This window comes from Poecilia latipinna, unplaced genomic scaffold (genome assembly GCF_001443285.1).
Source record: "Poecilia latipinna isolate Pla-1442-1.1 unplaced genomic scaffold, P_latipinna-1.0 Scaffold1410, whole genome shotgun sequence".
In the NCBI taxonomy this organism is placed as follows: Eukaryota; Metazoa; Chordata; class Actinopteri; order Cyprinodontiformes; family Poeciliidae; genus Poecilia; species Poecilia latipinna.
In genome coordinates, this window is record NW_015114026.1 from 202,276 (window position 1) to 217,854 (window position 15,579).

Here is a 15,579-nt window from a genome sequence, read left to right on the forward strand (position 1 = left end):
TTAAAAAAAAAACTTTTTGGGTTGCAAAGTTTTTTTAAAACTTTTTTACTCAAAAACCGAAAAAAAAAAAAAAAAAAAAAAAAAAAAAAAAAGACGTACAACTCAGAAAATTAGAATATCATCAAAAGATGAGTGCTATATCCAGAAATACTGGTAGAAAGTTGAGTGGAAGGAAAAAGTATGATGAAATAGGTTGAGTTTTCATCCTTTGGAAGCCATAAATATCAAAACTACAAGAAGAAAATGCTTGAAATATTTTGCAAAAAAATTGACATAAAATTTAGAACTTTTTCACAACATTCAAATACCTGTACCTATTATATAACCTATGTATACCCAATAATGAACTCAAAACAAACATAAATGGAAGAAAATAAAATCACATCAAAACAGGAAATGAATGCATTTCCTGTTCTACATAAACATGATTTCTGAAGCGTTTCTGATATTAATTACTATTAAGCCCAAATTAAATCTCACAACACTTAGTAATGAGAAACAGCTGGTTTGAAGTGAAACAACGCTCTTCATTAGACTTCATGAAGGCCGTTAAAGCTTCAGGCTTATAAAAACAGAGGCACAGAGGTTTCCCCTTAGAGTCTGGATTTTATTCTCACAGTAAGAGCAATTTATTAAGCCCAAATTAATATTATTATTAACAATATTATTGTTATTCTGTTACATGGTCTGCATTTGTGATAAAGGTGGGTTATAAAATCTTTTCATTACTAATTATTGCTTTATTTATGTATTTACTTCGAACATGATAGAAGTATAAAATCACACACATGAACAAGGAATGCAGAAGACATATTTTTGTACAATAATCTTAACATGCTCAAAAAGCATGTTAAGATTAATACAGCACTTAATTTTCATGCAAGTTAAGTGCTGTATTTCAGTGCTAATTTTAGCTATCATCACTTTGTAACTAGTTTATTTGATGTTTCTATTTTCTGATATAACCACAGGAAATCTTGGTAACAGTTTTTGTTGGATATTAATAGGCTAGCCTTTCCACCGCTATTTTTCAGATACAGTACATGCAGTTATTCCCTGCCTTTCTTAAATGCTCTCCTTTCTTTCCCATTTTCAAGAGCAAACTAATAAAAGGCCCCAAAAAACAGAATATTTTGGATCATTCAAAAGGTCAGGCTGAACAACTTAAAGAGGCATTAAAAATATTTCACTTTACAAAACTTCCGAGCAGCTCTAAAAAGTGTAAAACTGGTGATTTTGTATTAAAATGTTTTAAAAAACAGAATAAATGTTCTCATAGTAAGAAGTTTTACTAATGTGCCGAAATCCACAAGCTCAGGTTTATGGCTTGTTTTGGCTCGTTCCACCGTGTCAAAGCGGGTCGGCAGAACCGTTCAGAGCTTCAGCAAACAACAGCTGTTGTTCGGCGTGAAACGATGACCCAGATTTGGTCCTGCAGTCCGACAGTCAGCTTTTATTCCCACACTTCAGAGAAGTTGTGCAGCAGCTACATGTGTGACAGCTGCACATGGAAAACAAACAGTGTGAACAGTTCGTGTCAAAACCTGAATTCTGCACTTTCAGCTGATTTCACAACTAACCTTTACCACTACAGGTAATCGCTGGGTGTAAAATCAGAGATATAATCTAACAGCAGATGATGGTTTGGTGCCTGTGTGGTCCGTCAGCCCTGCGGGGGTTTTCCATGGAAATCTGACCAGGTCACATGTAACGTATACATATCGCTTTAACCAGGACAAGGGTTAGTCGGCTGCTTTAGCAGATCATATAATTATCAAATAAATAATGAACAAGTGCAAATTAGCATGCTCCCTGATTGTGCAAGACAATATTCGGTGGAATACATTTTATTTTCATGGTTTGAACCAAATGAAGTAAAAGAACTTCTGCATCATCAGATGAAAACCTCGAATCCCAAACTGTACAAATCAAAATAAAACATTATTCTTTCCTCAAGATAGAAACTACTTTAAAGCTTTGTGGTTGGTTGAGTTAAAAAATATATATATATATTTTGTAATCTTTCAGTGAGATGATTGAAACTAATCCTTAAAAAAAAAATACAGGTGTGGCTCAATGAATTATAATATCATACATGCATCCTCCTTTCTCAGGGGCTTGAAGGTCTGGTCTGGAGTTTCCCAAAATTCAATGTCAAACAAAAGATTTTGTTTCTGTAACATTGGCTGACTAAGAGGGAGAGGAGAAGAGCTTTAAATATAAGTACATTAAAATCTGGCTCTTCAAAAATTTAAGGTAAGGCTGGACCGTCACTCCTGGATTGGTTGCTTTGCTAACATTAGCCAATAGCGTTTCAAGTAGCATAATGCCCATCTATTTCTGCTTCCCAACCTGCATTTTCTTTAGAAAATTTTAGATTTGTTCTATGGAAATTTCCAAGATTAATGTCAGAATAAAGTCAGAAGTATCTACCTTAAACTGAATTGTTTTCATTCCATAATCCAATACTTTTCCAGACTCAAATTTCTAGATTCTTTTCTAGTTATATTAATCTTCCTAACACTCAACCATAAAATATTCACCTCAATCTGCTGAGACTCGAGTATGAAACACGAGTCTCAAACTCAAGACTCTGACTCAAGTTGCACTGAAGTCCCAAAAATAAAATTTAACTTGGATTTAAGCCCTAAAGACTTTAAAAGAAAAAGACTTGTGAACACCTCTGGTTTCCACACATCCTGAATCAACAACATGCCAAAATCACCTCATGTTTTTTTCTGATTTCACTTCCTATTTGGCATCTGGACCCCCTCAGACCACCTCTACTTCCACATCTGCAACTCTTTTATTAGTCTAATAAAGATTGAAGCATCACACTGTAAAAATACATGTTTAAAGCAGCTTATAAAGTTACTCTTACCTTTATTTTATTTGTAAAAATTCCCAAAAATAGCTTTTTTCAGTGTGGCATTTCTACCAAACTCTGTTCAAGTTGAATCTGAAGTTTAAAGCTAAAAAAGCTCATTAAATGGACTTTCTCAACTTTTGAATGACAGTAGATTTGTCTATAAGTCAAAAACTAAAATACTGATGGCTAAAGTGTTTAAAATGAAAGTTGTGATGTTTTAGTCAAATATAAGAAGTGTCACTTAAATATAAAATGAAGTAAAACCCATATTATTATTATTGTCCTTTGAAAAACAAAACATAATGATAAACTGTCAATTTTCCATATTTAATTTTCTTTATTCACACTTTTTTGGAAAATGGTCATAGAAAATTCTAAATTTTTCCGGACTGATAAAAGCCGTAAACACCACAAACAGACACAAATACATGTAGTAAATCTATACATATTGTTTTTCAGTTTCAGCTGAGTATTTATCTGTTAATAATTATTTGTGATCCAATAATTAATAAATGGTGTAGCTGAACACCTCACTTGCAAAATAAAACCTTTCCTCTGACTTTACGTGTCCGTTTTTCTAGCTGCAGATGGAAACCCAGATTCTGCTCATTAGTTCTGCACATAAACCTTCTGGGTGTGTACAGGTTTAAAACAACACTGGATTCGTTCTGTACGCATGTGAGGCAACCCAAAGCGTCCTGAAAGCATGAATGTATGCATCTTTACACACCTAGAGGTTAATGTGTGAGGTTTTGGCAGTGCAGACCTACAGAACTGAGCAAGCTTACAGAGCAGTGGAACGCATTTAAAACATGCATAGAAATGAGTTCCAGTTTTAATTTTCTTGTGGAGGAGATGACTGATTGTAAAGTTGGAAGGGCAGACAAATAACAGAAAATCAGCATTTACCTTGTCTGAGTCAACGGGCTGATACAGGAAATCTGAGGCTTGTTGAAACACAGGATTCTTCTGCACAAACGTCTGCTGGTGAAACTCCTGGAGAAGCTGCAAATTACAAACAAGAACCAATTCAAACACTGAGTAGATGCCGGGAGGTGCCAAAACTGGGACCAAGCAGAAACAAAACTGCATTCAATATGTTTGTACCTAAAGAGGAACAATTTAGAGTCAGCATACAGCTTTAGTCATTACAGCTAGAAACTAGTAATCAGGCCTGAAATCACATTTCAGACCTCTTAGGGTTCATTCCTCCCTAGGGTTCACTCTTAGGGTGGAGTGAACCCTAACAGTCATATAAAAACAATTACAAAGTCGGCCTTCTGTCACCTGAAGAACGTTTCCAGGATTAAAGAACTACTGACTCAGAAAGAGCTAGAGAAACTCATCCATGTGTTTATGTTTAGTTGCATTGATTACTGCAGCAGTGTCTTCACAGAACCAAACATGGAGAAGCAGAATTCAGCTTTTATGCTCCTCTAATCTGGAACAAACTTCCAGAAAACTGCAAAACTGCTGAAACAGTGAGTTACTTTAAATCAAGGCTAAAAAATTTTTGATTAATAAGAACTGAAACATTAATGATTTTCCTCTGGACTTTACAACTTTTCATCACTTTCCTATGTTATATCAGTACACCAAGATGTTTTGTCTGATGTTTTGATCATGAAAAGTGTTTCGAACTACCTTGTTGCTGAATTGTGCTCTACCTATAAACTTCCCTTGCTCTCCTGCTCCAATGATTTGCTCATACTGTGTGGTGAGAAGAAATAAAAATCCCTCTTTGGGTCTAGAGACGCAAACTGACCCGAACAAACGTGAGCGGCTTTGGAGCGTGTAACTGAGCAGCGGCAAGTAACTCTAACCGCTTCAGTTAATCAGGAGAACCTGAAGCAGCCGAGTTCAGCTCAGGTTCATGAAACTGATCCGACGTTTACACATTTTGATCTATTTAAAAAAACTCTTTACAATTTACCATTGAATTAATTTAAATTAATATCACTGTAAGATTCTTAAAGTTGGGTTTGTCTGACTGTCGGTCAAAAAAGCATCAAAAATACACATTAACATAGAAAAAACCCCAATGTGAATCAAAACTGTGAAGTAAAAATAGAAAAACTTGTGCTTTTTTCCCCCTTAAGATGTCAAATTCATCTAGAAATGAAAGTTGTTTTTTTTTTGTTTTGTTTTTTTTGAGAAAATGTGCTCTATAGCCGCATTATTTTTCTTTTAATAAACATGGTCTTAATACTCCACCACCTAAACCAGACCCAGTTCGAAAACCTCAGATTCAGTTTAAAAACTAAAAGGCCTTTAAGTAAAAAACATAAAAGTAAACAGATTTCGTTTGAATTTGAATAATTGCAGATTCTCCAAATAACAAACTAACAAAACAATAAGTTGGACAAAGACATTTTTTGATTTGGCAAGTCAAAGTTTCTAATGATAAATATAATAAATATACGTAAAAAGTCATTTATGCCATTTTAAATTCTGTCTTTTAGAATACGATAAAAGTAGTAAAGGTATTTTCTTTTTTGCATATGAATCCAGGAGCGTGACTGGAAGAGACTTTATTTATAAAAAATAAAGTCGAATTCAATGTTTTCCAGACTTTAGATCAAATACATAAATGTAAACACTTTGGCTCATTAGTATTCTAGCATTAGAATCTGTTAAATAACCTTCATCTGGGTGCAATAAAGGCTCCTCTAATGGTTACAATCAGCTCTCTTTCCTGCAGCTGCAGCTGTTGCCCTCCATAACTACAGTGAAATGTGCCCACATGTTTGACCTCTAACTGTTTTTCTAAGCTCACCCAATAGTTCAACCACAAAGCTGCAACACTTTAGATAAGGCGGCTTTGTTGAGAGTTAAACTTCAACTTATTATGTCAGAACTGAAGCACTTTATGCAATAATTTATTTAAAGATAAATATTAAGTGGTGCTCTGCTTGATTCCAGGTGAGGGCAGAAAAAACTCACCCCGGCTGAGCTGTTCAGCAGCTGGGTGAAGGAGTCGTGCACCGCCTGGTGCGTCTCCAGCTCAGTGTGACAAAGCGAGACCAGGTAATCTTTAACCTGCTCGTAGATTCGACCGTCTAACACCTGAAACACGGGAGGAAAACAGAAAGTGTTGTTATCTCTGTGGGACATGAGGATCCGCAGCCGTTTAGATCCGGTTTGAACCGGCGGTCGCACCTTGATGCAGTCCTGGAGGTCTGCGCTGTAGTAGCGCTGCAGGTGAGCGTTGGAGGCCGCCAGGGTGAGAAGATAGTCGTTTCTGGCATGAGTTGCTTTGGAGTTGCATTCACTTCTCTTTGCTTTCAGCTGAAATGAAACCAGCAAAAACACAGTTAGCTGACTAGATAATAAGAAGGAGCTCTTCTAAGGTGTCAATATCCTACCTTTACACTGGCCCTCTGCAGACTGGAGCGTGACTGGAAGAGACTTAGTTTTGACCTGAAAAATACAAAAATCAGATGTTGAAACTTGCAGTAGAAATACTTATTTTACAGTGAAAAGGTGGTTTAAATTAAAACAAGCAAAATTTCTAACAGCCAGTTGAAGCTAAAGCAAAGCTAAGTGATTAATATGGAGTGCTGAGCAAAGTTGCTTTTATTTTTGACTCCTAAAGACTCGGGATGCATAAAGAGATACATTGAAAACAATGCAGACTGAAAAAACTAAAATAATAAAATCTTTCAAATTGAAAAGTTGTTCAGAACTTTATTTTCAAATCTTTTTCTACTATTTTTGTTTATTTTCAGTCACAAAAACACAAATGATCTATCATAAGTAAATATAAAAAAACAATTGATATATTTGGCACATTTTGGCAATTTTGCAAGCAATTAAAAAAAAGCTTGTATCATTTTTTTAGTCTCTAAATTTTTTTCAGTTTCAAAACTATTTTTTTAACAATCTCTATGACCCCAATTTACCTCCATAGTGGCACAAATGATCAGTATTGCCATCTGGGTCGGTTGGTGTTGGTCTTATGTTTTTAGAACATATTGGTACTAATATTAACCGATTAACTGATGCTTGTTTCCATCTTGTTGCTGTTTGTAGATGTGAGGGATTTGTGGGGCGTTTACCTGACACAGAGAAGCAACGGAAATATTCACTAAAACTGATAGAAAAATCATCTTGATTGCAACATATTTGTGTGACAGAGGTTAAAAAACTGGAAAACAATTTTTTAAGAAACATTTTTCCTCATTATTTGTGTGGAAAGAGACGGTTCTGAAATAAAATAAGACATTATGTGACGTGTTTGCTCACAGCGTCCTAAAGAAAGTATTACTGGTATAAGAACAAGCGATTCTCCAGCAGTTAATCCCTCCTGAAAGCATTTCTTTATGAAGTCAAGCCACAGCTTTTTAAAAACGTTCCTGATGGGCAGAAAAATGTCAGAAATGCAGTGAGTCACGGTGCCAGCTGCTCATGTTGTGTCAGGATGAAGAGGAGAGGGGCAGCTTCCTGGACTCGTCTGAGACATTTTTTCTGTTTGAAACCCATAAAAAAAACAGATTTTATATCTGCAGATCAGGCATCTTTGGGATAAAAGAGCACAGGTTCTGGCGTGTCCAGCTAGGGAGTGAATCAGTCGCTGGGAGGTGTGAATGAAATGGGAATTTTATGAGAATTCTACACCATGATGTTCTAGCTTTGAGCATTTTGGAGTTCCACAGCCCAACAGGAAGTGATTTTAACCAACACTTTGCTCTGTGAGCATTCAGATAAGCTGGTTTGGATCTGTCATACTTGGCCTCAAGCTCGGTCTTCTCCCGGACGGCCTGCGCCATGGTCTCAGCCTCCTGGTACTTCTTCCTGCTCTTGCTCAGCTCCTTCACCGAGTCCTGCAGCTCCGCCTGGATCACCGTCAGCTGCTCGATGCACTGAGGGGCCAAACACAGACACACACAACACATACATTCAAATGATTTATCCACCTGGAAAAACATGCAAATGCTCTTTATAAAAATGCACAAAAAACAGCTGAATACATGTGACATGCAGGAAACATGTAGGGCAAACAAGAGCAGCTTTGTGAGGTGTGAGCAGTGAAACACAGAGCAGCTCTTCTAATGTTTCTGAGCAAAAGGATCAGGAAGCAAACTGAAGCCTTTCACGTTCTGTCACACTGCAACCAGGCCTGTTGCAATAACCAATAAATCAATTAATCCCATGACAAATTAAAACAAGCTTAGTAATTTACATTTGCATAACTTAACATTTTTATCTTTTCTCTCTGTCTACTGAAAAAAACTCAATTGTTCATCAAAATTTAAAGTTTATTCATCTTTGAGATTGTGTTCCAGCATTATTAACCCATTACCATTATATTACTTCAAAATGGTCTCATAACAACAATATTATCTTTTATCACAATAACTTCTGGGACGATTTATTGTCCAGTTTTTTTTTTTTTTTTATCATGACAGGCAATCCCAAACTTTAATGCATTTATGACAGTTTTATCTAAGAGACCGACACAAAGAGGGAGTGAGAGAGAGAGAGAGAGAGAAAGAAAGAGAGAGAGAGAGAGAAAGAAAAAAAACACAATTCAGAATCTGAAAAGAACGGACTGCATTTGAATTCTGCTCTTCTGAGTTGATGTTTTTCCCAGCTGCAGCGTTTTTTGGAATATTTCTCCACCAGCTTTATCTAATTTCCAAGATAACAGTTGTGTGCTTAAATATTATTTTATCAATCAAATCAAAGCAGTTTTTATCTCCATATAGCCAAAGTACATCCATCTGTCCCTCCAGCTTTTTGTGATTCTGCAATTGTGGAAATTCACACAAAATCAACAGATTCTCAAATTTTTTGCATTAAGGCATAATTGTGAGTTTGTTGTAAATTTTTAGCAAAAATGGTAATATATATATATATATATATATATATATATATATATATATATATATATATATATATATATATATATAAAAATCAGGTTTAAGTGATTTAACTGTAAGTGGCAGAATTTCCCACTTCCACTGCCTCAGCCTTATTTAATGTAAAGTTATAATCTTGATCAAAATGGAAAGGAATAAAAACATTTCCCATTATATTAAATGTACAGTAAAATTTCTTACACATATTCCTAAGTTAGCTCCATAAAATCAGTGATTTTGATTGAAAAAGAAAAAAATTGCAAAAGCAACTGGAAATACTGGAGGGACTGATTTCTATCTCGTACTGATCATATTTTCAAATGTTTTAATATTTATTGGTAATCTCACTGGATATCTGTACAGTTTTGGTGAGTTTTAAAAATAATTAATTGGAATTTATTGTGGCAACGATAAGTTTAAATTCTTATTATAATTAGAAATTAATCACAATAAATGATAAACAATACAATACATGCCCACTCCTATATGCCACTCCTAGTGAAATTTATTTTAAGTCATGTTAATATAAACCACATTTTTACAGCAACTGAAGGTAACCTCGTTACTTGACTATGGAAAATACATAAAGTCCCTTTAAAGCACCTGAGTGGTTGCCATGGAGATTAAAGGTTTTTTCAAACATGCATGAAGTAATCAAAGCAAGACTTCAGGTATGTTTTTGATAAGGGCATTACATTATAACACGATATAAAGCTCACAAAAGTAAATTTTTTATAATATCTCCTCTTGAAGTTTGTATAGATAAAACTTCAACTGGAAAAATGACTTGTTTTTTTATCTGCTTCCCAAAGCTGCAGGTTGTGACAGATTATTTTACACAAACTAAGCTGTGTTTTAGTGACTCTAATGAACACCTCTTTAATCTTCTTTTTCCACTGTTTTTATTAGCTGCGGTTGCCCCCAAATGATCGCGTGCCTTTCAGTAAACTGCTCAAACCTCCCTCTTTAAACATCAGTGTAGCACATCATGAAGCATAATGGGTAGAATTAGGCTGGTTCTGACATCTGGGACACAACCTTTAAAGACCGGGGTCACAGTTTCAACCTCATCTCAGTTCTGCTCTAATGAAAGAAGCAGATCCTAGAACAGAAACAACTTTGTGATTCTGTGGGTGTGCTCTTCAGTGAGAAAATAGCTTTTTGTGGTTGGTTGAAAAGGGAAGGATGGCAATTGGTGTGAAATATTTCTTTTATTTCATCTTCCGCTATCAAATGTGACACAGAGAGTGAGATCACCAAGTGTGAACGTCTTTAAATGCAAACATCTCCACAGATCAAGTGAAAATTTAAACTGTTTAAAATTTACCTAAAAAAATATTTAAAAAAAAATGAGTCTTGGTTCATGCTAACATATGTAAAGTTTTTAACAGATCCTGGACTGCAGTATTAAAAAGCTTCAGTTATAACAGCTACAAACTCGTGATCAGGGCAGAAATCTCAGAGCTGAACATTCAGAGTCACATAAAGACAGTTACAAAGTCGGCCTTCCATCACCTGAAGAACATTTTCAGGATTGAAGGACTAATTTTCCAGAAAGATCTAGAGAAACTCAGCCATGTGTTTATCTTTAGTTCTAAAATCCTTCCACTGGCTCCCTGCAGCTCAGAGAATAGAGATTAAAATAATTGTGTTAGTTCATAAATCACTGAAGGGCTTAGCACCAAAGGAGCTGTCGTTGTATCAACCTTCCAGACCTCAAAGGGCTTCTGCATCTGCATCCTCAGAACCAAACATGGAGAAGCAGCATTCAGCTTCTACCCACCACAAATCTGAAACAAACTTCCTTAAAACTGCAAAACAGCCAAAACACTGAGTTTCAAGGCTAAAAACCCAGATGTTTAGAGCTGCTTTTGATTAATAATAACTGGAACATAGATCAAAACATTTGATGTGTATTTGCTGAACCATTTTGATGACGACATCTGACAAAACGTCATGTTTATTGCATGTTTCATAATTGGTGACTGTATGGTGTTTTATGATATAAAACTCTTAAAACTGCTTTGTTGCTGAAATATGTTACAAATAAACTTGACTTGACTTAAAAAGGCCAGAAGTGAGTGAAACCGCAGCAGAGTTGTATAATTAACCCGAATTACCTTCCTGAGCTGCTGCTCCTTCTGCAGCCGCGCCGTCTTGGCTGCGTCTGCGACCTGGAGCTTGTAGTTATCACAGGCGCTGAGTCTGGACTGCGTGGCCTGGACGGTGCCCTCCAGGTATGCTCTCCACACACAGAACATGTTCCTGAGGAGAAAGGAGCACAAACATGCAGGAAACAATGATTCATGGTTCAGAGCAACTGGTTTATGTAATTTCTTTGCAGTTAGAGAAAAGCATACAGGGTAATTTTCTGTGCAAGTAACAGGAAGGTTAAAAAATAAGCAGCAAAACACATAAATCTAACGTAATTGAAGAGCTTGTTTCAGTAAATAAACTTGAAAAGGCCCAGTTATTCAATACAAACATAAATGAGCATTGATGATTCTGGCTTACAACCAATTTAGATAAAATCTCAGAGACAAACATCTAAGATATTCCCTCTTTCTGACACTTCAGCACAAAGATGATGTAAAATAAAACCATATCTCATTTATAAGAATAGGTCTTATTGGTCCTAAGTTGAAATTTTGGTTTCTGAGGAACAATTTAAAGCAAAATATGTTAAATCTTTTAAGGAAATAAATGTAGAGTATTAAAATTCACAAAAGTATTCAGCTTCTACCCACCACGTAAACTAAGCTTCTGTAACAGTAGTAAACGTACTGATTAAGTCAAACGTCCTTGAGCGGCACATTACTTCACATCAGGAAGAAAAGAATATAAACGGCAATAAAAACCCCAACTCCTCATAAATGTTTGCGCAATAAGTTGAAGTATGAAACAAAAAAATAGAAGCACTTCTATCTAAAGTTATGACAGACAGAAGCAAACGATCGCAGAAAGCAGAGTAAACTGAACCAACCTGTGATCTGCTGGTTTTTCTGCAACGCTCTCCGGCCATTCCCTCTTCAGATACTGATTCGCCAACTTCTGGAGAGCCTGAAAGAACGAAAGAAAAAAACCCCCAAAAAAAACAAAGACGTTGAGAATAAATGTAACCATATTAAACTTAACCAGCAATTTAACCCTTTCAAACCCAAGTTTAATTTTAGTTGTCAACTCTAAAGTTGCATAATCATGATCAAACGTAGTGTTGTTTACTAACAAAAATGTCCTTTCATGGAAAGACAGGAAGAATAAGACACATTTTATGACTGTTGTTAGATGAAGCAGCTTTGGTGTGGAGCGTTGTGACGCATAATGTTGGAATCTGTGGAGTCTCAGCTTTTGTTTAATGTGTGTTTTATCTGTTCAGCATAAAGTGTTGAAGCAGCAGAGCCAGAAATATGACAAGTGGGATCGGCACAGGGGTTATTTATTATAATCATTTGTTTCAGTTCATGTAATTCATGTTTGTGGCATTTAAAAATAGATTACCAGGATCAACACAGGAGCAGAGTTGTGATGGCTTCGTGAGGGCGGGGTTTCAGAAGCAGCAGGAGTTTTTAAAGAGACAGGGTCCCAATTTCAAGGACTTAAGACAGGAAAGAAAAAATCTTTTAAGTCATATTTGATATATTGAACATTTTTTTAACAACTGAAGGTAACAAAGTAACTTGATTATGCTATAAAATGGCACTATTTGCCTGGAAAATACACATCCTGTCCCTTTAAATCACCATGATTAGGTTAGCTTAGCTGCCTATATTTTCTTAAATAAAAAATATCCAAGACTTATTCAAAATATATACATCGGCCAAATGGAAGCATAATGTGATAAGCAAAATGCTCACAAATAAGAGCAGCAAAGACATACAACACATTTTAAATTCAACATTTGACCATTTTGAATTGATTCTTTAGAGAATTTATTTTTTTCTGCACCTCTAGTAAATACAGCCAAAACAAATGTGCTAACCTAGCACTAGCGGGAAAATGTATTGTTTTTTTTTTTGTTTTTTTTTTTACTAAAGACAAAAGAGAAACCCTGCAACTGCTAAAATCTGATGCCACTCCATTTTTGTTTACATTTAGGGAAGCAGAAAGTTGCATTCAGTGTCTTCAGAGATTTTCATGTTGTTTCCTTCAGTGGTTCTTGGTGCAGCGCCCCCGACTGGCGAGGAGGGGAATAGGTTGCAGATGAAAATGTAACAAATGTTGCAAATTACTGGACTATCAGTTTGGGATTCAAACCCAGGACCTTCCAGCTGGAAGGCAGCAACACTACCAAAGCTGCCTCTCTGTGCAGCTCAGTTAAAACAGCACCAATGAAAAACTCTTCAGTGATGTGGTCATTTTTAAAGTCAAACTGAAACTTTTCATGAATACTTTTCCTTAAAGACGTTTACAACTGTTTAAAAACTGGCAGTTTTAAACTAGCCTGGAGTTAGAGAGGACAGAAAGACACCACAACATGTTTAAAAGCCACAAATAAACAAAAAGGAGAACTAAAGAAGAGTGATATGATAACAGCTAAAACTAACAAAGACACAGACTCAATCTGAGTAAAAGCAGCTGGCTGTGAATCATCAAAGTCAGCCTGCGTTGGTTAGAGCGGCGCTAAATGGAGAATGACTGACAGGGCTAAGACCCGCCTCCTCACTCAGATTGGTTGTTTCTAGTTAGCATTGGGAGAAGGCAGAGGAGCTTGATTGTTTTCACAGATTATATGTCTCGACATGGTGACATTTTCAACAAATATTTAAAAAAATATGTTTTATAAAAGTTACATACCGCAGCTTTAAAAGAAGGTAAATCTGCTCTTCCAAAATTGTTCTCAGGAGATTTGTTTTGGTAAAGTGCCAGAGCTTTCGCCAAAAATAAATCTGTGCAGCAGTCTGAGGCTTCGCTGTTCAAACAGACAGAACTGACAATAGCACAATGCGTTTACTTCACTTCTGGCTCCAAATAGAAGCAGGTTTTCTATTTAATTTTACTCTTTTTCTCTCTCTCTCTTTTTTTTTTTTTTTTAAGAAAACAACTATTTTAAGGCCCAACAAGCCCTAATCTGTCTTCCTTTACCTCTAAAAGTCAGGGCCGGTTTATGCGGTCCTGAAGCCGGCGAGGCAGCAGCCGTGAACTCATTGATATGGGCAATCCGGGTGCCAAAGCTTCGAAGTTGCTACAGACGCCATCACTGTGGCCTCAGATAGAGGGACAATCACGGACAGAGCCGGACTAATGGACGCACTGAATGGCAGAGGAAGAGCCACACAGAGGAGGGCTTCTTCACCGCAGTGTGTGATATGAATAGCAATGGCTGACAGCCGAAGCCGCCTGCAGGTGTAAGAGACGGAGGAAAATAAGAGACTGATCTGAAAGGAGGAGAGCTGCTAAAGAGAGCAAACTGTTCCAGAGAAGGTCTGACCCACTTCGATTCAAACACTGAATAAACAATCAGACATAACCAACAGATCAGACTAGTTAACACAAGAAAAACAGCCAGCTTGTCCCTGAAGGAGAACTAATTATCATTTTTATTAATTAATAAATGGTGTATTTAGTTGCTCTGAAACTGTTCTGCCTAAACTGAGGATCCGATGTCCAAACTTTTTGTCACTATTATCAAGTCAAACTTTTACCAAGCAAATAAAAGAAAACTAAAATCAAGCAAAGTAGTTCCAAATTTTTGTGTTTACTTTTTTGTAGGAAAAGGAAAATTATATATCATAGACACAAAACTTACAAGGGATTTTGAGTGTTTGCTGTGTTAAACAACAAAAACAAAAAACATAATTTTTTAAAATTTTCTGGGTTTAATAACCAAATCCTGTTTGAAAAACCAGGATTTGGGTCACTTTCCTTCAAAATGCTTGATATAATTAGTTGAGTTCAATAAGCTAAATAAAAGCTGATTTGAGTGCAGCAAAGTCAACTTTTCAGTAAAGGTCTCTGGATAGATGTGGTTCTACCTATTACAAAAACTAAGTTATAAAAAGATGAATACTTTGTGCCGTACTTAACATTCTCCATTGTAAGAAAAATATGTCCGAAATAATTTTATCCTGAATAAAGGAAAACAGCTTGGAGCAGAAAGTGACATCCTGTTGAATCCTGACCAAACATAGAATATCATCAGCAGAGAAATACATTTTTGCTTGTTTTGACGTCGAGTAGAAAATGGCGAGGTAACGTGGACCAAACAGAGCAGTCACAAAAACTCTCCTCCACTTGTTTGTATGAAACTGATCACATCTCAGCACAGACTGCAGGTATGTTTTACTTCCTTCTGTTGTGAAACAAGTTTAAATCACTGAATCCAGAAAGCAGGCAACAGGAAGCTACATAAAAGATGCAAGAAAACAGAAACCGAACAGAAGAGCTCCCCTGTGAAATGCAGACTCAGTCTCAACTACACACTTGGTGACATAGCACAGCAGAACCACAGGCTCATCTCCTCCATACTAAACTGCATTGATGCAGTAATTCATGGAGCTCCATCCACATATTGAGAGCAGATACTCTGAACTACGTCAATAACCTCGTCAGCCCCTCATTCATACATTAAAAATATTATTTTGGTCTTATGTATTTATATTTATTAATTAGCTTTAAGCCACAATCATCAAAACTAAGGAATAAACATTTTGTGTGGAATGGTTATAAATTCAATTTCTGATATATTACTTTTTAATGACATTCACATTTGAATTTATGTCTTTTACTGCTTTTTCTTTAATCAGCATGGGACTGCAGATAAAAATATATGGTATGTGAAAGCAAATCAGTTAACATCTGATTTATTTTTACCTTTGAAAACTTGAAATAATGAAGAAAAAAAACAACACA

General features: G+C 36.0%; 1 protein-coding gene across 1 annotated transcript in view; it reads right to left on the bottom strand.

Annotated features, from left to right (window-relative positions):
• The window catches only part of LOC106962405 (F-BAR and double SH3 domains protein 2-like), a 46,325-nt gene that overhangs the window by 19,776 nt on the left and 10,970 nt on the right, over positions 1-15,579 (bottom strand). Inside the window, exons 4-10 of the mRNA XM_015056812.1 lie at positions 11,714-11,790; positions 10,851-10,995; positions 7,598-7,731; positions 6,235-6,289; positions 6,029-6,157; positions 5,813-5,935; positions 3,779-3,874 (exon numbers count right to left, since the gene is read on the bottom strand). Coding sequence (XP_014912298.1) covers positions 3,779-3,874; positions 5,813-5,935; positions 6,029-6,157; positions 6,235-6,289; positions 7,598-7,731; positions 10,851-10,995; positions 11,714-11,790 — 759 coding nt within the window. The remainder of the gene's footprint in view (positions 1-3,778; positions 3,875-5,812; positions 5,936-6,028; positions 6,158-6,234; positions 6,290-7,597; positions 7,732-10,850; positions 10,996-11,713; positions 11,791-15,579) is intronic.